The sequence below is a fragment of the Balaenoptera physalus genome (assembly GCF_965194825.1).
Source record: "Balaenoptera physalus genome assembly, chromosome: 8".
Taxonomy (NCBI): domain Eukaryota; kingdom Metazoa; phylum Chordata; class Mammalia; order Artiodactyla; family Balaenopteridae; genus Balaenoptera; species Balaenoptera physalus.
In genome coordinates, this window is record NC_138887.1 from 15,957,892 (window position 1) to 15,980,893 (window position 23,002).

Consider the following 23,002-nt stretch of genomic DNA (forward strand, 5'->3'; position numbering starts at 1 on the left):
AATTTTCTCAAGACAATAGATGCTAAGTTTCTGCCATATTTAAACAAAAAGAGAAATTTAACTTTCTCTTTTTCTGATCTCTCCTCTGAAAACTGATTTGGCTTATTTTCAGTAAGCATATAGTTTTGTACTCTATTGTTTTTTATTTCCTGAATGTTACTTTTTCCCCCCTCTCCAGGTATAAGATCTGCTCCTTAAAGACAGAAATAATATGTTATATGTCTCTTATGGTATTAAAAAATTAAATATGCCTGTAGTGAACAAGGTGGAAAATATATTAAAATTGAAAATAGCAATCATTTCTTATCACCCACATAATCTCTGTTAAGCTTTCTGTTTATTTCCTTCTTGTTTTTTATTTTTTCTATGCACACAAATGTATATATTTCAAGCAAGTAAGAGTATAATGCTAGTCTTGTTTTGCAACTCTACACAATACCTTGGCAAATTATGACAATGTAATAGATACTGGAGAAATACTTGTCAAATTGTTGATTGCTTGATCATTTAATGATGGGATCTTGAGAAATCATTGCCTCTTGAGGAATTAAACTTGTTTAAAAAGATGAGAATTTATTCTTTTTTAAGAAAATCACTAAACAAAAGAATTCTTTCCAAACCTGTGTGGCAGTCCATTCCAATTTAAGGCAACTCTCAGTGTCAATAAATATTCATTTTTATATAGTATAATTCAGTAAATGTTTCAGATAGTAGAGGAAAAACCACATTCTTTAATATAAATCCAAATTTGATATTGTCTGAGTAAAATTATCTCTCATGAGATAAATGAAATAATGGCACTTTTTTAAGGCAAATTGTAATTTGAGGGCCCACCCAACTATCTTATTACTTAAATGTATTTAACTTTTTAAAAATTTTTTAAGGTCTTTTTTTCCCCCTTTTTTTTAAAATTGAAGTATAGTTGATTTACAATGCTGTGTTAGTTTCAGGTATACAGCAAGGTGATTCAGAGATATATATATATATATATATATATACTGTTTCAGATTCTTTTCCCATATAGGTTATTCCAAATATTGAATATAGTCCCCTGTGCTATACAGCAGGCCCTTGTTGGTTATCTATTTTATATATAGTGTTGTGTATATGTTAATCCCAAACTCCTAATTTATCCCTCTCCCTACCTTTTCCCCTTTGGTAACCATAAGTTTGTCTTCTATGTCTGTGAGCCTATTTCTGTTTTGTAAATAAGTTCATTTGTATCATATTTTAGATTTCACATATAAGTGATATATGATGTTTGTCTTTCTCTGACTTACTTCACTTAGTTTGATAATCTCTAGGTCCATCCATGTTGCTGCAAATGGCATTATTTTATTCCTTTTATGGCTAATATTCCATTTTATATACATATACAACAGCTTCTTTATCTGATGTATTTAACTTTTAAAGTTATCTTTGCACACCTATTCCATGAACATGGTTTGTCAATAGAGGGAGAAAAGGGAAACTTGAGAGATGTTTCAAGTAAACAATGATGTGCTATGTTATCCTGAGTTGGATGTTTTTGTTTTGTTTTGTTTTGTTTAATATTTATTTATTTATCTGTCTGTGCCGGGTTTTAGTTGCAGCATGTGGGATCATCTTTGCCGCATGTGGGATCTAGTCCCCCGACCAGGGATCAAACCTGGGGCCGCTGCATTGGGAGCACAGAGTTTTAGCCACTGGACCACCAGGGAAGTCCCCTGAGTTGGAGGTTTGTGAGTATTCCATCCATTCATTCATCCATACGTACATCAATATATTTATTTATTTATTCAGTGAATACTTATTGAGCCCCCTACTTGTGTCAGACACCATCTTAATCTTGGGGATACAGCATTGAACAAGTCTGACAAGGTTCCTGCCCTCTAAGTGTTATCGAACCAAACTTGGGTCAGCTCACCTGCTCACAGTAAAGCCAATCTTCTGATGTGGGTTGTGGTGAAGGGAAGTGCAGTGTTTATTGCAGGGCACCAAGCAAGGAGTCCAGCCAGCTAGAGCTAAAAAGGCCTGAACTCCCCGAAGGCTTTCAGGGAAAGTGTTTTAGAAAGAGGGTAAGGGAGGGGCGTTGTGGGGTATGTGATCAGCTTATGGACATTCTTCTGATTGGTTGGTGGTGAGTCGACATCATCAACCTTCTGGTTCCAACCGGTCTGAGGTCTATGTGCTTGTGGGCAGCATACAGTTAACTTCTTCTGCCTGGTGGGGGTTTCAGTATCTGCAAAACAGCTCAAAGGACATGGCTCAGAATATTATCTATAGTCCTTGAGGAGGAACTAAAGGTCCTTGACTTTGTTTAATGGCTAAACTATTATTATTTTGTCTTGTATGACTGTTCTCCTTTCTGCATTTTCTCACTTCTCTGATTAAATTTATTCTTTGATTAAAGTTTTTCTACAGACAAAAGTCAGGCAGAGGACATAGGTGTGTGTGTGGGGTGTCTGTTCTGGGAAGGCCCCATAGGGTCCTGCTCAGTTACAAAAGGACTTATAGTCTAGTGGGGGGCAGTGATATACACAAATAAATAAATCAGATAATATCCTGTGATGATAAACTGTATTAGAGAAACAGAATGATGTCAGGTAGAATTACTGGGGGTGGGGGGGAGGGCAATAACAGCAGGGGGAGAGGGAGGAAGGCTTTAAATAGGGTGGTCAGGGAAGACCTCTCTCTTTCCAAGGAGCTGACATTGTAAGAGAAATCTGTGAGAAGGAGACTGGCCTTCTGGAAGAGGGAAGAGCAAATGCAAAAACTCTGAGTCAGGAAGGAGTTTGATGTGCTTCAGAAACTGAAAGGAAGGCAGTGTGGTTGAAATCCAGATAAGGCAGATCTGGAGATACCAGATTGAGAGACCTCAGCAGCATGTGGCAATTACAACCCAGCATTTAGGGGAGAGGATGGACAGATAAAACAAGGCCAGCACGCAGTCCCTGAGAGGTCACTGGAGGAGGAGGAGGGGACTTTCTTCCTCTATAAGATGCAGATAATCCTTGAGCTCAGGTGGAGAGGAAAAAAAAAATCTAAAATACTTTGAATGCTTTGGAGAACTAGTCTCTGAATAAAATGTTTTTGGTAGCTATGTTTTTTAATGACACATGTCAAGTGAAAGAAAAAAATCTTATTATTTAAAATGTACCCTCTTGTTTCTAATTATTACATGTGTGATTAATAATTTTACTTTTTTTGGTACTGGTAGTGCCTTATACTCAGTATAAGTAGTCAAGGTAACTCCTGTAGATCTGAGCAGAAATTGATCCAGGCAATCACACTAGATCCTTTTGGTGGAAAACAACAGCATATTATCTGAGGCCATTTATCTTTCTTTTGCGGGGGCTGGCTGACAGCTACTTTGCTTTATAAAGAATAAGCTTTTTGGGAATTACCTGGTTGTCCAGTGGTTAGGACTCCATGTTTCCACTGCAGGGGGCACGGTTTCGATCCCTGGTCAGGCAACTAAGATCCCACAAGCCGTGCAGCCAAAAAAAGAACATGCTTTTTAAATTTGTTTATACCACCTCTATTGAACTACAGATTAGTAGCAACATAATTAATCCTAGAATCTACTGTCAAATTCTTCATTTAAAAATGAATCTTAAATATCAACAGAGAGAAAGCCTATCAAGGGTCAGACAGGTTGATGAGGAGAGAAAAAAGAGGGAAGGATGAAGCTGAGGGAGGCTGAAGAGAAAGAATCAAAGGACTGGGGCAGGGAGAGAGACCAGGAGGGAGACTCATGGCATTTTTTTCCACTGGATGTGCCATATTGCCCAGGGCAGTCCGATTTGAAAACTCAACTGCTTTTGAGCATAAGTATTACCTTGCAGTGGATATTCTTATTCCCATTATACGGATGAGGAGATACACACATAGGTTAAGTAATTTGCCCAGGGTCACACAGTCTGGCTGAGCCGGAATCTGAACCCAAGCAGTTTGACTCCTAAGCCCACTCTCATAACTTCTGTGAGAGTACCTGGGGATTTAGTAACATCAGCTCACCTCACCCGACCATAGCATAGAATTTCTACTTGTGTCTTAGTGCCCCAGCCCAGGCTTCATGTTCCTTCTGCTAAGTTTCAGCTTCTAATTCTCCTCTTTTGATATAATATTTAGTAGTATGATATACACAGACAATGGGATACCATGGGATACTAACAAAGTGGATCAATGTATATGAACATGGAAAGAAACCCATAGTGTATTATAGATGAAAAAAGACAAGGTGCAAAAAAATGTGTAGAGTATGCTCATATTTGCACAAGTGAAGGGGATATACATTTGCATATGATCTTAATCAGAGTCCTAGGTAGAGAGATAACACATTGAGATAGAGTTAATGAAGGCACTGTTTACAAAAGTGCGGCAGGCTCAAGGAAAACCAATAAGGCTTGGTGAAGCCCCTTGGGGCTGGCTGAAGGGAGGTGTCAAAGGTCCCGAGAAAAGAGCAGTCATCAGTCCTAGCCTAAGGGGGTGGGGGGAGGGAGCTGGTACCAGGACCCAGAGTGTGGTTGGAGAGGGCTGCCAGACAGGAACTGGGCCTTCAGTACAGGAATGGGGCCTGCTAGTTCCAAGCCCAAGGAGGAAGGAACTGGGGGAATAAGTACCTCTACTTCTCCCCTCCCATCTGATGTCCTGCTGGTAAGTATTTTCATACCCTCCCTTCCTCCATTGCCCAAGTTTTACTGGAAGAAGCCAGAGGGCTGAGAAGCCTGTTGGCATTACCGTAAGGTTAGTATTCAGGGCACAGAGCAGAGTAGAGAAAGCTGCAGAGTGGACAGGGAGGGGACAATGGAGACTCTCTACATAGAGGCATAGAGTATTTCTGGATAAATTCACAAGACACTAGGTTCTGACGGAAGAAAGGAATTTTTTTTTTGGTCTTATCGCTTGGCTTGCAGGATCTTAGTTCCCAGACCAGGGATCGAGTCTGGGCCCTGGCAGTGCTGAGTCCTAAACACTGGACCACCAGAGAATTCCCTCAAGGGACTTTTTTAAAAATATACTTTATTTGGGCTTCCCTGGTGGCGCAGTGGTTGAGAATCTGCCTGCTAATGCGGGGGACACGGGTTCGAGCCCTGGTCTGGGAAGATCCCACATGCCGCGGAGCAACTGGGCCCGTGAGCCACAACTACTGAGCCTGCGCTTCTGGAGCCTGTGCTCCGCAACAAGAGAGGCCAGGATAGTGAGAGGCCCGCGCACCGCAATGAAGAGTGGCCCCCACTTGCCGCAACTAGAGAAAGCCCTCGCACAGAAACGAAGACCCAACATAACAATCAATCAATCAATCAATCAATCAATTAAAAAAAAAAAGACTCCTCATTTCCTCCTCTTCCCCTTTAAAAAAGAAAAAAAAATTGTATCAGAAACTTTGAAATATCTTTCTGTTTCATCTTAAAAATATACTTTATTTTTAGAGCACTTTTATTTTATTTTTTTTGGCCGCATCACGAGGCATGCAGAACTTCCCCACCAGGCATCAAACCTGTGCCCCCTGCAGTGGAAGCACAGAGTGTTAATCACTGGACCACCAGAGAAGTCCCACAGCAGTTTTAGATTTACAGAAAATTTGAGAAGATAATATGAAGACCTCCATATTAACATCTTAAATTTGTATGATATATTTGCCACAATTAAAAAGCCAATATTGGGACTTCCTGGTGGTCCAGTGGTTAAGACTCCATGCTTCCAATGCAGGGGGCACAGGTTTGATCCTTGGTCGGGGAACTAAGATCCTACATGCCCTGCAGCGTGGCCAAAAAGTAAAACTTGAAAAAAAAAAAAAAAAGAAGCCAGTATTGATACATTATTATTAACTGAAGTCAATAGTTTGTTCAGATTTCCTTAGTTTTTACCTAATACCTTTTTTCTGTTCCAGGATACTACATTACATTTAGTTATCATGTTTCCTTAAGCTACTCTTGAAATAAAGCAGGACACTGTGGGGCCCTCCCAGGTACAAAAAGCCCCTTTGTGTCCTCCATTTCTTCTTTGTAGAAAAAGACTTTGGTCTCCTAGGCCTTCCCTGAGTTCCAAAGAGCAGACTCAAGCAGTTACTACTTAGGGAAGGGAGGGAATACAGAAAGAAAGAAAAAGTAGGCAAGAAACAATAGTTCAAGGATAAAACAGAGTCCTAGATCCTCCTCAAGGAATATGCACAACAATTTAATGTACATCTTTGAGCTGTCATGCAGAAACTAAGACCACCCTCCAACTCCACCCACCCCCCCAGGTGAAGAATGGTGACTACATGGGGACCCCAGACTGGTTTGAACCATAAAGTTGATGACTAAAATTCCTGAAACACCTTCGTGTTACCTCACCACCAACCAATCAGAAGAAAGTCATGCACCCTGCATCTCTCTAGCCAAATGTTGATTTTAAAAAAACCCTTCCCACAGGGAATTCGGGTCTTTTGAGCACAAACCACCTGTTCTCCTTGCTTGGAACCCTGCAAATAAATGCTATACTTTCCTTCACTACAACCTGGTGGCAGGAGATTGGCTTTGTTGCACAGCAAGTGAACCCAAGTTCCCTTTGGTAATACTCTTGGTCGTGACGGTTTCCCAGACTTCCCTTGTTTTTGGTGACCTTGACAGTTTTGAGGAGTACTAGCCAAGTATTTTGTAGGATGCCCCTCTATTGGAATTTGTCTGTTTTTTCTCATACTTTGACTGTTGATATGATTTTTTTTTTTAAAGGAGAGTTTTCCCTTTCCTTTGTTTTTTTTAAAAATTAATTAATTTATTTATTTATTTTTGGCTGTGTTAGGTCTTCGTTTCTGTGCAAGGGCTTTCTCTAGTTGTGGCAAGCGGGAGCCACTCTTCATCGCGGTGCGTGGACCTCTCACTATCGTGGCCTCTCTTGTTGCGGACCACAGGCTCCAGATGCGCAGGCTCAGTAGTTGTGGCTCACGGGCCTAGTTGCTCCACGGCATGTGGGATCTTTCCAGACCAGGGCTCGAACCCGTGTCCCCTGCATTAGCAGGCAGATTCTCAACCACTGCGCCACCAGGGAAGCCCGGTGAAATGTTTTTTTGGGGAGGAAAACCACAGAGGCAAAGAGTCATTTTCATCACATATCAAGGATACATAGTATCAACATGACTTATTGTTGATATTGACTTTGAGCACTTAGCTGAGGTAGTGTTTGTTAGGTTTCTTCACTATAAAGTGACTCTCCCTCATCCCCATCCCCCTTTCTATGCTGTACTCTTTGAAGAAATTCACTGCATGAAGCCCACACTTAACGAGTAGGAAGTTAAACTCCACCTCCTTGAGGACACAGTATCTACATAAATTGCTTGGAATTCTTCTGCAAGGGAGATTTGTCTTCTCCCTTCCCCATTTATTCATTTATTCAATCATTTCTTTAGGTCACTATGGAATCATGAGTATTTATTTTATACTTTGCATTATAACCCAACACTACTTTATTTTGTTGATCACATTGTTCTAGCTTGGACATTGGGAGCTCTTTCAATTGGCTCCTGTGCCCCTTTGAAATGCCCCATCAATGTAGGGTGGTTTTGTTTTTTGTTTTTGGAGCATTCCCTTATTTTCTGGTACTACAAGATGTTCCAGTATATTTTCTGTGTCAGTCCTGAAATCAGCCATTTCTCCAAGGAACCCTGGTTCCTTTTATTGGGAAATGGTGTTAGAAACCAAGATACAGGCCAATAGGTGTGCTCTTTGCTACTGGAATGCCGTTGCTTATAGGCCCTCTCAGCTGACAGAACAAAGAAATATATGTGTGTATATTATGAAATAACATTATATATTATATATTATGAAATATATTATGTATATAAATTTATATATATTTTTATATGAAACCATCTGTATCTCTATTAAGCTAATGTAAGTTCATACTAATGAAGAGATTTACTTTTATTGTACAGTATTTTGAACGATTTGAGTTTATTTTCTTTTTCACTAGGTCCATATTTTAAGTTTTTCAATCATTTAAAAAGACATAATATGGTAATTCCCTGGTGGTCCAGTAGTTAGGACTCCACTCTTCCATTGCAGGGGTCATGGGTTCAATCCCTGGTCGGGGAACTAAGATCCCACAAGCCATGCGGTGTGGCCAAATAATAATAATAATAATAATATGTTTGAAGTTCCCTAGTGATAAGATAAATTGTGTATATGTCTGTCTTAATAGTTGTGGATTACTAGATGCAAAAAAAAAAAGTTCTATTGGAAGGGTCTGTATAATCAAAATTTTGTGGATCAAGCTTTTAAAAATATATTAGAACTAGGTGATTAAAATAACTTATGTGAGTTTTTCTTTTGTAAAGAATGATCCCCTTTTTATCCATATGTTGCATGAGGACCTCCACACAGTCAAAATGGAATTAATTATCTTCTTTCAACCTCATTCTTGAACCTGTTCCTTTTTCAGCATCTTCCATCTTGGTGAATGGCATCTCATCCATCCAGTTGCCCAAAGAAGAAACTTAGGAGCCATTCTGGATTCCTCCTTCTTTGTTACTTTTGATGTCATTCTACTGTCAAGTCTACCTTTAAAAAAAATATATTTATTTATTTATTATTTTTGGCTGTGACAGGTCTTAGTTGCAGTACGTGGGATCTTTCATTGTGGCGCACGGGCTTCTCTCTAGTTGTGAGGTGAGGGCTCCAAAGCGTGAGGGCTCATTAGTTGCCCCGCGACATGTGGGATCTTAGCTTCCCAACCAGGGATTGAACCAGCGTTCCCTGCATTGCAAGACCGATTCTTAACAACTGGACCACCAGGGAAGTCCCCATCAAGTCTACTTTTTGAATTACTCTCCAGCTCCTCTGCTTCTCTCTATCTCCACTGCTACTGCCTGGGCTTAGGCCAGGATTACCCCCAAGGCAATAGCCTCCTATCAGGTCTCCCTGCTTCTCTTCTTGCTCTTCTCAAAAGTCATTCTCCAAACCAGCCAAAAACAGGTTGAGAAATGCAAATCCAGTCAGGTCCATCCTTAGCTAAAATCTTCTGAAATGACTCTCCATTGCCATTAGCCCTCTCCTTTTATACACCCAGGGTACTGAGCTCTCTTTTATCTCTGGGCTTAGAGGCCTGCTTCTTCCTCTGCTTGGAATTCCTTCCCCCTTTGGCCATTCCTAGCTTCTGCCTTGGTTTAGCTGTCCCTTTCATGGATCCTTCCCTAAGAGCCAAAAGCAAGGTTAGATGTTCTTCCTACATAGGTCCTTAGCAGTCTTACCACACTGAAGGGTACTTATCTGAATTCACTATTAGACTCTAAACTCCCTGAAGGTAAGGACTTTATCCAGAGTGTAGTGGAGTCAGGCTGTCTGAGTTTCATCCCTGGCTCTGTCATTTTCTACCTTTGTGACGTTGGACAGTTATTTAGATTCCCCTTGATTGAATCTCATAGTTTAAAATATAAGGTTATGTGAGAATATAACCTAATTCATAATGTTAGTGTGAGAATTAAATGCAGTGCTTGGCACATAGTGAGCACGTGATAAACGTCAGGTCTTATAATTGAGTTTTGGAGCCTTGGGGAGCAGTTTCAGTTAGATCTTGGTATATTTTGAGCTTCATTTCGAAAAAAGGTACATGAGTGTATGTATATGTTATTTGATGTTGCCAGGAATAGCTAATTTTATCTGTCAAAAATTTCTTCCTAGCACACTCTTTTGAGTCACGGATTTTGGCTTTTAAGTAAGCTAAAGGTTGTTAATTGGGAGAACAGCCAGAAAAACTTACCCACGGCTTTTGAATCACACGTTGAGCAAACTTGGCATCACAAGCGTCAAGCTGCCTTCTGTTTCTGATCACTTTTCTTTCTAATTTAGTTTCTCCCACCAAAAGGGATTATAATTGATTTTCACTGCAGAGTCCATGGAAGATGTCACAAGATGTAAAGGCAATTATTTTCGAGTAGATGAAACCCATATTTGCTGAACGTCGCTGTTGGCTTCATCCCAAATGCTAAGCAGTGGCAATACTTCCCTAGATTGAGAGGACGTGCCACGGGTCTGGAGGAACTGCACACATCTTGGCTGAGAGAAAGCTTTCTTCTCTCCTACACCTCTGAAATTCTTTAAAAAAAAAAAAGTGGCAGCATCTTATTTATGAAAATCTCTCCAAGAGCATACAGGTCAGTGGTCTGGACCACGAAGGCTTTGAATCCAAGTCCTGTCTTAAGATAGACTTCCCTCAGAGAACTGCACTTTTTTTGCTATACTCTGAATTTTCTTTTCTTCCCTCTTTTCATTTCCCAGCATTTATCCCTTCCCTCCCTTTATTCTAACCTTAAGAGAACAACCTCCCTCCTCTTGAGTTTCCATATTCTACTCTTCCGATCATGCTTTTTTTTTAATTTTTAAATTTATTCCACTCATGCTTCTTATCATTTTCTAAGCCTAGGCATTTGTCTCTGCTTTGAAATTCCTATAAAAAGAAAGGAATCTGGAAGTGAGTTTTCGTCAACACTAAAGCCAATATCTTGTAAAATAATGAACATTTACAAAAAGAGTAAAACTGCAAGCAGAGAAAAGAACAATGCTGTTCAACCCTTCTCTCTATCTGAAATCGACACATCAAGCTTTTGCTCATCAACTTGCTCTAGGAAGTCTCCCAGCCTCTCCCTTGGATTGAACACTCCTTCTTGGAGATCTTACTGTATTTTTATTTCTACCACACATTTGACATCATCTGTAGTTGTGCCAGTTCCTTCTGTGTCTGTGTTAACTCCCAGTAGAAATAAGTTTCTTGAGGGCTGAACCTTATCTCTATGACTCTGGGAAGTTTCCTAACCTGTCTCACAAGCATGAGGAAGTAATAATCTTTCATCACATTGTTGTGATGGTTAAATACAAGAGAACTTTCTGGACCATGATAGTTCATTCCTTTCTCTTTCCTCTGTGGTTTTATGGTCCCCTCCATGGTGCTCATGCTGGAGGGGACACAGAGCACTGATTCAGAGTATGGGGTCTGGGTTTGAGACCCAGCTCTGCCATTCCCTGAGAAATTCAGTAGATATACTTAACCTCTCCAAGACTCATTTTCCTTGTCTGCATATTGGGGATAATAAAACTATTTACTTCATAGTATTCCTGCAATAATTAAATGAAGAGTGGGTAAAGCAATGAGAACTCAGCATACAGTGAGTACTCACCCAGTGTTGGCTGTTATTATTATCATAATGCTCAGTGTAGATTTGGTGCCTAAAAAAAATACTTAAAATAAATTGGGAAAAAATTCATAGCACTGTCCTTTTAATAAGCAGATCAGCAGAGGTAACACTGGTCACGGTTTTCTACCCAATGGCTGTCTTCTTTTCTATTTAGTTTGCCAATTTATTTTACACCTGGACCTTGTAAACCATTTGCTGGATCAGTTCAAACTGCCTTCATGTAATAAAAATCAAAAATTGTTTGGAAGACAAAAGCCAGAAGGAATTAGTAAGTGGAATTATAATCAAATAGGAAAGGTGTTTAACAGAGGGTGAATGAGAGATTCCCACCGGTATACATCTTCTTTAAAATCTTAATTAGAGATCTGGAAAAGGCAAAGTCATATGCTAATGTAATGTTAACCTAATTACACTAGGAACAAATGGAGATGCTAATACGGGCTGAGGACCAATATAAAGAAATCTAAATAAGGCTTTCTTTCTTCCAAAGAGCTCATAATGTATTATTCTTTCTTTAAATTAATTTTTATTGGAGTACATTTGATTTACAGTGTTGTATAGTTTCTGCTGTGCAGCAAAGTGAAACAGTTATATACATATATCCACTCTTTTTTAGATTCTATTCCCATATAGGTCATTACAGAGTATTGAGTAGAGTTCCTTGTGCTATACAGTACGTCCATATTAGTTATGTATTTTATATATAGTAGTGGGCGTATGTCAATCCCAAAGGGCTCATAATGTATTATAAACCTCTCATTCATCTGAACAGTACTTCCAGAAAAGTGAAATAGATTCTTAACCTAGCAATATTGTTTTCTTTAAAATTTTAAAAAATTTTAATTTTATCAATGTTATGGTTTCAGGAATCGACTACTTCTACAAGGGTGAATAAGAACAGCAGCCCCTTCCCCCAGCTTCCCCTTCCCAGAGACAACCACTTTTAAATCCTTTAGCTGATTCTTTGATAGGCATTTCCATATCTCTAAATAATATTCATGCATTTTGGGTTTTCTGTTTTTTGTTTTCAGTTTTCTCACTCTGTGAGGTGAGAGTTTAACTCTCTTTCCTGTGTCCCCACCGCTACCAAACCATACACACTCCCCCTTTCTCCATCTCCCAATCCAGGGGCCAAATTTTGGTTAGATCAAGAGTGAGGATTCCCATTATTATAATCCTGTTTTCTATTCAGAATGGAGCTGTCTGGTAAGCAGCTATTACTTTTTTATTTCCTGGACTTTTTTTTTTTCATGTTCCTTTGAGTTTTGATTGTCTTGGGGTTTTTTTGGTTTCTTTCTCTTGTGTTATTTGCTTAGTTTCCCATGACCACTGAAACTTATCTCTATGTAACCTCAAACCTTCCTCCAGCATAATCGAAATCTCTTTTCCATATGTTCCTTATGTCTAGTTTATTCACGTGAGGAATGTGATTAGCTACGTCTTCTTGTAAAAGCCTCTCCCAGAGTGGTCTGAGCTACTTCCTGGCTAAGAATCTCCCTTTACCATCCTCCTGTTGGGCCCCCTCTGTCTCTGCCCGTGCGGATCTCCATTTTCCTGGCTTCCTCCTTCTCGGTTTACTCATCCTTTAGGTGGAACACATCCTCTACCCGCAGCTCCCTGAGGAGGGGTGTGTGGCAGGTAAAAGTTTTGAGAACTTGCGAGCCTGAAAATGTCTTTATTCTTCCCTCATACTTGATTTATAACTTGATTGAGTACACAGTTCCGGGTTGGAAGTAATTTCCTCTCAGACTTTTGAAAGCCTTGCTCCATCGTCTTCCACCTTTCAGATTTCCTTTTGAGAAATCTGAACTCATTCAGATTCCCTTCGCCTTTGTGTTGTGCTTTCTCACTGGAAACCTGGAGAATCTTCTCTTTGAACCCAGGTAATTTATGTGGGTTTATTTTCAGCCACTGTGCTGGGGATTTGATGGGCCCTCCTTCTAGTTTTTCCTAAGGGCTCATTTTTTTCTGAAAAAAAATTTTTTTATAGCTTCCAGTTCTGATTTCATGGGTGTATTGAAATAAGAATCCATGGTTTCTCTGAAGACATTAAGAGTTGTTGTTATTTTTCACTGTACTTTTCCTCCTCCAGCACACTTTGTTTTCACTACATTTTTTTTTCAGTTTGTTTTTTGGTCTCTATTTCTTCATATTAGAACTTTTTCTCAGGTCTCCTCAGGCTTGACTGCCTGCTTGTATTTAAAAGGAGGGGACCTCAAGAGCTGCCTGGAAGCTCTGGGTGAGAGGGTGAGGTGTCCTGTAGGGAGAGCTGGCCTGGCCGGGAACTCCTGATGTCAACACCCATGGCCGTGTCAGAAGGTCTTTTCTCTTGGGTTTGAGAGAACCCTGCCTAGAAAAAGACTTGTTTGGTCTTCTGCCTGGAAATGAGGGACTGGCTGCCGTCATGGTGGGTTGAGGAGGAAGTCCTGCAATTAGTATGATACGTCATTTACTTAACTCACCTGTTTTCTGTTTCGGAACAAGACCTGCTTTACCCTCTTCAGAGAGATGAACTGTCTCTGCCAGGGTGAGGGAGGGCGGTCGCCGAGCACTGCAGGAAGACAGGGGCATCTAGGGATCTGCTTTTCAAACAGCATTTCAACCAAGCCACCTCATTTCAGCACTCCTTTGCCGGAAGTAGCTGGTGCCATCACTTCCGGAGCCTCAGTTATTTGGTCCTTTAAATGGACTTTGTTCTTGACTTGCCCTCCCTGGAGGAAGTAGAATTCATTCTTCCTCAGTTCCACCAAGTCAGTACCAAGTCAGTACTTCTAGAACTTTGGGGCTGTTTCTTCTCATACTCACTTTATCCTTATAGGTTTATGCCTTTAAAAACTCCCTTTAGTTTTAGTGCAATTTAGGAGAGAGTAAAAAGGTGTGTTCAATCAGCTATCTTTTTGCAATTCTGTTTTCTTTGGGTGAAAATCCTACATCTGATATCTTTAAGTGTTGGCAGAGTTTTGCAGCTGCCTTCATTTGGAAAAACCACAGGCAGCAGGCTTTGGGCATGCTCAGCTTGGAATACCCGCTCCCTTAAAGTTCTGAAATGTACAGTTGTGCTTTGGATTCCCTCACAGATGGACTAATTAAAAATAAAAATTCTCCAGGGACTATATTCAGTATTTTGTAATAACCTCTAAGGGAAAAGAATCTGGAAAAAAATAGGTATGTATGTATAATTGAATCACTTTGCTGTACACCACCTCAAAGTAACACAAAATTGTAAATCACATATACTTCAATTTAAATAAATTAAAATTCCATTACCCCCCCCCCAAATTCTCCAAATGGAGAACCAATAAAATGTTATAGGAATCCGATTGCAAAAAGCATTTTCAAAAATACTTGGCATTCAAGTAGCTTCTTCACTGTGGTAGACGGAACAATGGTCTCCCCAAAGGTGACCATATTCTAATCCCCAGAAACTGTTAAGTGTTTTCTTTCTGTTTTTTAAAATATTTATTTATTTATTTTGGCTGTACCGGGTCCTAGCTGTGAACTCTTAGTTGTTACCACTGTACCATCAGGGAAGTTCCTGTTAAGTGTGTTAAATTATGTGGCAAAGAGGAATTAAGGTAGCAGGTGGAATTAAAATATCAAAAGCAATGGTAGCAAATCAATCGTCTTTAAGATAAAGAGATTATCCTGGCTTCTCTGGGTGGACACAATGTAATCACAAGGGTCCTTAATGTGAAAGAGGGAAGCAGAAGACCAATGTCAGAGTGTGATGAGACAGACTCCACTGACCATTGCTGGCTCTGAGGATACAATGCAGCCAGAGGAATAAAGAGCTGGAAAAGGTGGGGAAACAGACCCTCCTCTAGGGCCTCTGGAAGAAACAAGCCCTGCCAACACTTGGATTTTAGCCCCATCACACTCATTTCAGACTTCTAACCTCCAGAATTGTAAGAGAACACATTTGTGTTGTTGTGAGCCACATTTGTGGTAATGTGTTACAGCAGCAATAGGAAACTAATATACTTACTATGAAATAAAAACGTGATTGTGATGCATGTTCCGTTAAATTTTGAAAAAGTTTTCAGCATGTTGATTACATTAACTTTGCCCTCCCATTTCTTCCCTAGAAGCAGATTTATATGGAGTTAAGGAGTCCCTTAGAAGAAAGGGATCTGGGTCTCCAAGTCTTTAGCAATTTGTTGTCATTTCTGTTCTTATTCTGAAGAAATTCTCATGTTCAAACCTAATTTTGCTTTGGTAATTTTATATTGTTTTTCTTACAGAGATCTCTACAAATTTTATCTAGGAACCCCCCTCCCCTGCAAACTGTAGATCTGCCCCTGCCCTTGCCTCTTTTCTTATTTTTCAGAGTTAGAAATATCACACACATACACAGCCACACATACACAAGTGTGTATATATTTTTAATCATTGGGAAAGGAAAAATAAGAGTTGCAATAAAGGTTCAAGTGGCTAATAAAACACCCCAGACACAGGCCCTTCCACAACATCAAATCTGCCAATGGGATTCGAAGAGAAATATGTTACTGGCCTGGAAAAGGGACTAATTAATATCTTTAAAAAGTTGGTCAAAATGGTAGTTGATTCTGTCGTAGTCTTAAAACAACAGGACATTCCCTAAAGACGAGGAATGGGAAGAATCATCTGAAGAGAATCTGATGCATTAGAATTGAATTCAATCCAAATAAAAACATTTATTGCATTCCTATGCAAATTGGATGCTGGGCTTTGCCTGGGGCTGGAGGAGAGGTGTCAGGGGAATGACAGCCCAGAGTTGTCAGAAAAAGTCATCCAAAACTGCCTCATTGTACATTTTCATTATGTAGGACTAGGGGGTCCATTTTTTTTTTTAGGGGTCCATTTTTAAAACATATTTATAAATTCTCCTTTCAGATTATCTTTTTTCCTCTTCCTTTCTCTCTCTTTCCTGAAGGCAATTTACCATTGGGTACCAGTTTTTGTATAACGTTCAGAGTCGCTTTCTGCCAGACAAAGTGTTTTACCTCATTTAATCCTCTCAGCAAGTCCCTGAGGTAGAGTCTTACTGTCACTTTAAAAATGAAGAAACTAGGACTCAAAGTGGGATTTGATTCCAGGTGGTCTGTGCATATAATCAGGATGCTCTACTGCTTGTAGAGCATTTTCTGCCAATAAAGGTTCTCATTAAATGTCCAACAAGGGCTAAATCACATACTGTGTGTCACAGGACAGTGGCTCTCATCCCCTTTTTCTGTCCTCACACACTGGATGGTTATGGCACAGTCCTGCTGCCTGGGTAGGTAATTCTCAATGGTGTAGTTAGTGGTGAATGGGGCATATGGGTACGTCTATATGTAGCTTGAAAAAACCCTGACCCCTCGGGTGATGGGTGATGTTTACATGACCTGTTGGAGGTCCTGTTCTAGAAAAATCTTTATTGATGTGGGGGAAAAGCAGGTCACAGAATAGCATGTATGGATGATCTCACTTTTGTAAATATTCCTATGTGTATAAGTATTTGTATGTGTGTAAGAGCATTAACCAAACTGCCTACTGTATTCTTTTTCTGTGATTTTTGTCTTTTCTACGTTAGTTGTGTGTCAATTTTGTTTCAAGAGGAAAAAACCAAACTTAAAAAAAACTTTTCAGCAAGTAAACCCCCGTGGAGGGTTATTTCAGGAAGCCCTTGGCTGAGATGTGGCGGGAAGTCATTTGGGCTCCAGGAAATTGGCAGCCCTTGGAAGAATGAGAATGAAATTCTTTACCACGGTGTTGCTTCAGGGAGAACAAAGATCTCTGAAGGAGCCTAATACATTCTGGAGAAACTTGGCTGACCAGGAAGGCATCTGGCTTAGGGGGCAAAGCCAAAACTTCAAATACGTCCTTTGCCCAAATTTAGGAAAAGGGGTGATCACCAAGAACAAAACCCTGTAGGAACTTAAGTCTTTCCTAATTTTGTCACAATTAGACCTCAAGCTCTTATGTTCTGTGTGTGTATAAAGGTGTAACCGAATGCGCCTGTGTTTGTGTGCTTTGTTCTCCTTGTGGCGAAAGTCACAGTAAAGACAAAGAAGGAGAGACCAGAGATCTACTTTCCTTGTAAATTCCTCCCGTGTGAAATGCACAGACATTGTGGGGGGCACACTGCACGCTGTCGATGGACTAATAATGGTTAAGTTAAATATAATAAGCTGGACTGCAGAGAAAGTAGAGGATGTAATTTAAAATCATGATCCTAATGAAAATGGCAGGGAAGATGAAACCCTTTGAGTAGGAAAGAGAAAGCAAAAAAGGTTGATGGTTTTGTGTTAGAAGGCCAAACGTGTTTTTGGTTCTTTATCCATGTCTAGGCTGTTAAGAGAGACAATGCATTAAACGTATCTGTTGTCATTTATTTACTGAACTATTTGGTGAGAAGCGATTCAGGAGAGGTGGGTGCTCTATGGTGGCAGGGACACAGCATCCTTCTGTCTTGTTGCTTTAGCTTGCACGGCCTCAATCTCAGGATCTCAGATGGCAGCGCCTGTGTTTCAGGCAGCGGAAGAAGGAAAAAAAAGAAACTGCCACCACGTGACATTCCTTCCTGTTTCCACCTACAAGGAGACTGGAAAATACTGTTCTTATGCTTGGTAGCTGTGTGTAAAAACATCAGGGTATCTCTCACCACAGGTGCACGAAAGATTGGTATTGGGGCACACCGAGTACCCTCGCCATAAGCATCACTGCAGGGTATCTCAACCTCGGCAATATTGACATTTGGGGTCAGAGAACTCCTTCTTGCGGGGGGCCACCCTGTGCATTGTGGAGTGAGTTTAGCAGCATCCCTGGCCTCTACCCACCCGCAGCAGTCCCTTAGTTATGACAACCCAAAACACCTCTAGACATGGCTAAGTGTCCCTTGGGAACATCTTCCCCACTGCCTGTTGAGAAATACTGTTCTACTGTGTGTAGGAACTGTGTTAGTCTCCGGGCAGGAGACAAAACCAAACCATAAATGAGATCATTTCAGACAATGATAAGTATGAAAATAAAACATGATAAAAATAAAATAGGGTAAACAAAATAGGGTTGGGAGGAGGTACCGTGTATGTAAAAACGCTGAGAGGGGAAAGAACGTGGCTTGTTCTAAGAGGACTGTGAATGCAGCTGTGGTCGGCAGGGCAAGTAGACGGAGGTGAGGCTGGAGAGGAGGTAGAGGCCTGATGAGGTCTCGGGAGTCTCATCTGAGGTGCAGTGGGAAACAATTGCTAGACTTTAAGCAGAGAATGCTGTGGTTTCTGAGAGTGTGGACCTAGGGGCGGAGACGGGCAGGGAGTGGTGGCAGCAGTCCAGGTGAGAAGGGTTTGGCAGTGGCAGTGGGGCTGGAGAGAAATAAAATTGAAGGAGGAAGAGAACTAAGAGGGGAGACGGTTAAGGCTATCTTTGGGGAAGCCCAGCTGGTGTCAAAGAGTGTCTGTTTTCTACCCGCTGTGAAACTCACTCCAGCCCATTACAGATTTGTCCTGCATGTTCCTGCGTTAGTTTCCTGTGGCTGCCGTAACAAATTACCACGTACTTGGTGGCTTGGAACAAGCTTACTGTCTCACAGTTCCGAAGGCCAGAAGTCCAAAATCAGTTTGGCTGGGGTGTGCAGGGTCCGGCTCCTGTGAGAGGCTCGAGAACCCGTCCCTCGCCGCTTCCAGCTCTGGTGGCTGCAGCGCTCTGCTTTCTGCATCTGTGGTCACAGCGCCTTCCCCTCTTCCGGGTGGTATTCTCTCCCATTGCCTCTTTCTTTTAAGGAGACCTGTGATGGCATTTAGGGCCCACTCAGATCATTCAGGATAATCTCCCCATCACAAGAGCCTTAACTTCATCACGTGGTTTGCCATATAAGGTAATATTCACTTTTTTGCCAGAGGAGAGTATTCACAGATTCCAGGCATCAGGACATGGACATCTTCTGGGTGGCTGTTTTTAGTTTTGTAGTGTTGGAAATCACTTTTGGCTATACAAGGAAAGACGAAGTCATATGTTTAGAGATCAAGGTGGAAAGCAATACTGTGAAATAAATGCCACTTGGTAAATTGATTAGAGAAAGAAATGCTAAAAAAAGAAAATGGTATTTTCATTAGTGGTGTTTCAAGAATTCTAGGAAAGGAAGGCTGAAGAATAAAAAAAATTCAAAAGGGCTTCATGGCCTTCAAATAACTCATTCTAGATATTAGTCAAGGCATAAAAGGACTGCTGTATTTACGCATTGCATCGTGGGCCCTCAAACGTAAGGTGTGTCACGTGTCAGTTGGGCCTGGCATGGCCGTTCAGCTGTGGTGGGATGTAGATGGGAGGGATGGTGAGAAGGCAACGGACAATGGGATGGGAAGGCAGAACCAGACCAAGCCTGAGAGGTGGAGCAGGTGCATCCACGTGGCTGTGGCTCTGAGGTCCAAGGAGGCTGTGAGGTCTCAGCAGGCAAACAGAACAGCACCAGGACCACAGCATGGGTCTTTAGAGATCCAGGCAGGTTGGTGGCATCAGGACAGCACCACAGAAAGCAGTTAAATTCCAGGTTCTAGACTGGGGTTCCAGGTAATCTACTTACCAGTACTGGGGTCCAAAACAGAGCCCGGCAAGCAATGAGGATGACTAATGCCAAATTCTAGATGCTCAGCTAGAACTTCTTAAGTGCAACTTCCTGGAGTCTGGAACTTCAAGGTACATTTGCAAGTAGGGACAGAGTCTGACAAAACTCTTAAGCAATTGATAGCAAAGGGCAAGAATAACACTTCTGTGTTTGAACCTATAATACAGCCTAAGATATAAAGAAGTCATCACTGGGACTTCCCTGCTGGTGCAGTGGTTGAGAATCCACCTGCCAATGCAGGGGACATTGGTTCGAGCCCTGGTCTGGGAAGATCCCACATGCCGCGGAGCAACTAAGCCCGTGCACTGCAACTACTGAGCCTGCGCTCTAGAGCACGCGAGCCACAACTACTGAGCCCATGAGCCACAACTACTGAGCCCGCCTGCCACAACTACTGAAGCCTGCCTGCCACAACTACTGAAGCCCGCACACCTAGAGGCCGTGCTCTGCAACAGGAGAATCCCCCGCAATGAGAAGCTCACGCACTGCAACAAAGAGTAGCCCCCCGCTTGCTGCAACTAGAGAAAGCCCGCGCACAGCAACAAAGACCCAATGCAGCCAAAAATAAACACATTAAAAAAAAAAAAAGAAGTCATTACTGACAGGGGGAACATAACTTAATATGCAGTCTAACTAAATCCATGGAATAAGTGTCTATTTATAATAATAGGATTTGCTAAACACCCTCACCGGCAAGGAGAGTCGTAAGAACTAAGAAGCAGAGCTCGAGAGGCCTTCAGTGTAGTATAAAATACACGACACGGGAGCCAGACTCTATAGTCCAAACCTTGGCTAGTACATGGCAATATTTTGTTTAGCAAATTATAGCTAATTTGTGTATAAAAACTAGAGTAATATCTGGGGAACCAGGACACCTAAATTCTAGACTCAAATCCTAGCCCTGGATCTAACTACCCATGTTAACTTGGGAAAACTGCATACACTTTTGAGGCCTCAGTTTGCAAACCTGGACAACTGAAAGGGTTGAGGACTAAGAATACTTAAATGTATACTTTAAAGTGTTTTCTGGGAATCTTTCAAATCCTTATGCTCTTCAAAGAGCACCTGGACTTTCCCCGTGCTGTACAGTCTGCACAACTTTGCGAATCACTGTGTTATCTTAGTTTATATAGTAACCCTGACCTAAATATTATGATTCCCATTTCGAAGGTGAGGAAATGTAAATCTAGCAAGTTTGAATAATTTGTACAAAATCCCATGGCTAAATTAGTGCTGAAGCTAGGATTATGACTCGGTTCTGCCAATTCTAAAGCTGTGTATTTTCTACTTTCTGTATGTTACTCTGTCATTAGACTTCATTTCTGTTCACCAGGCCAGGATCACAAACAGTATCTATATCCTTAACCAGGTAGATCGCACGTCGATATTTCTAAGTTGCTACTTGTTCAGTTCTCTCCTCTGTCAGCACTCCCTTGCCTTGTTATTTACGGTGCTGTCAGCCCATATGGTCTAACTCCCATTTCTTACTCTGCTAAATGTCTCCTACATGTCTGTTTTCTAGCAGTAACTCCTTTTATCTGAAATAAAATTCTCACGTACTTGCTCACTTCACCCACTTTACAGTGAAAAAAATTAAATATGCATGAAGTTGGTGCTAAAATGATAATAAATAACAAAGGATAAAACAAATACCAGAAAAGTAAAAACTCCAGTAGTTATTTTCCATTTTCTTTTATATTTAGGTCTTTATGAGACACGGAAGATGGTTTTTCAAGTCTAAACACTGGAACAACCTAAATCGCATTAATATACAATCATCCTCTCCTAAAGGAAACTAAATGAATATTTGAATGGAAAAACAGTATTTAATATTTAGCTTTCAGAATACAGAAACATCTTGGCAAAATTGTGACACCACTCTGTGTATATTTGAGGTAATATTTGTATAATTAGCAACTCTCGCAGCAATGGGAAACACTGCTTTTTGGATACATTATACATTTCCAAGTCAAGAATTCCACGCTGTTATAAAATAATTTCAGTTCAGTGCTGTGGCAGTTATGCAAATACATGTAAACTCCATTCCCAGATGAACTTTAAAAAAGCAGAATCTTTACTAATTATGTTATTAACACAAATGTCAACAAAAATAATCCCCAACAGGTGCAGAAGCACAGTAACAAAAATATAATTATCAATATAGTTGTCTTATGACAGTCAACTGCAGTACCATCAGGCTTAAAAAAATAAAACTTAAGGTCATTGTTTTTATTTTTTGCTCTTTCTGACTCTTCCCTATAAATATAGTAGCTACTTCTAATCATTTATCCTTAGTTAATCTCTCTACGAACAAACTTGCTGATATTGAATACTATTTTCAAATACACCATCGTCTGATTAAGTAGATTAGTATTATTATTGGAAATTCATCAAAGCTTTTAAGGCTATTTAATGGTTTCATGCAACTTAAAAATCTAAGTTTGGAAGTAAGTGGCTAATGAATTTCTCCTTTTATTGGTGAACAGCCACCATACACCAGTGTTACTATCAGTATCTAGATAAGGTGTTTAACATGCTTATATTTCACTTGAGAGCTAGAATACAGACTTTACAATATATCTGAAACATCATCAAATATTGTGATAATGCCATTATGATAATAGCCTATGTGTGTGGCATTAAAAAAAATATTGGCTGGTCATAGACAGTATGTTTTTCTGAACTGAATTTTAAGTTTTCTAGAGGCTAACATGATAACAAATTTATCCTCCTGACATGGTGTATCACAGTCTTCTTTCATAAAGTTCACAGGCCTTTCTTATTGCCTTTCCCTGCACGATCCTGCAAAAAAAAAAAAATGTGACAGGTAGTTATAGCAAGAGTGAGAAACACATTCATAAATATGACAAGGACTTTTAAAAAACATCCTCTTTTCTGTGTATAGTTATTAATTACAAGAATAATCAAATTAAAACATAGATTGAGAAAGTCTCAAATTTTAAAAAACTACAAAATGAGTAGTTTTACTTCAAAAAGTGCTTAGAGGGATAAAAAATAACACTCTTGATAAGTTCACCTTTTCCCCTGCTTTAATCTATTTTGCTTTCATTTCACAGGTTATACAAGGAAAACAAAATTTCTAGAATTTCCCTCTTGCAAACTTAATGAAGATTTTTGGCAAAGAAAGAATGAAGAGAACCAAAAAACCCACATGGGGTGGCCTTGTTTTTTTTATTCTTCAGATATTTGCCAATAGAACTGGCTTCTCAAATTATACTCTTTGCTGATCTCAAGACGCCTATAATACATGA

General features: G+C 40.3%; 1 protein-coding gene across 5 annotated transcripts in view; it reads right to left on the bottom strand.

Moving 5' to 3' along the window:
- Positions 1-5,419: 5,419 nt before the first annotated feature.
- The window catches only part of BCAP29 (B cell receptor associated protein 29), a 56,263-nt gene continuing 38,680 nt past the window's right edge, over positions 5,420-23,002 (bottom strand). For 3 of the 5 annotated variants that reach the window (XM_082473636.1, XM_082473634.1, XM_082473635.1), the window contains exon 8: positions 5,420-22,532. In XM_082473636.1, the coding sequence (XP_082329762.1) occupies positions 22,497-22,532 (36 nt within the window). In that variant the 3' untranslated portion in view covers positions 5,420-22,496. The remainder of the gene's footprint in view (positions 22,533-23,002) is intronic. The other 2 variants (XR_014266965.1, XR_014266966.1) reach the window with 2 other exon arrangements.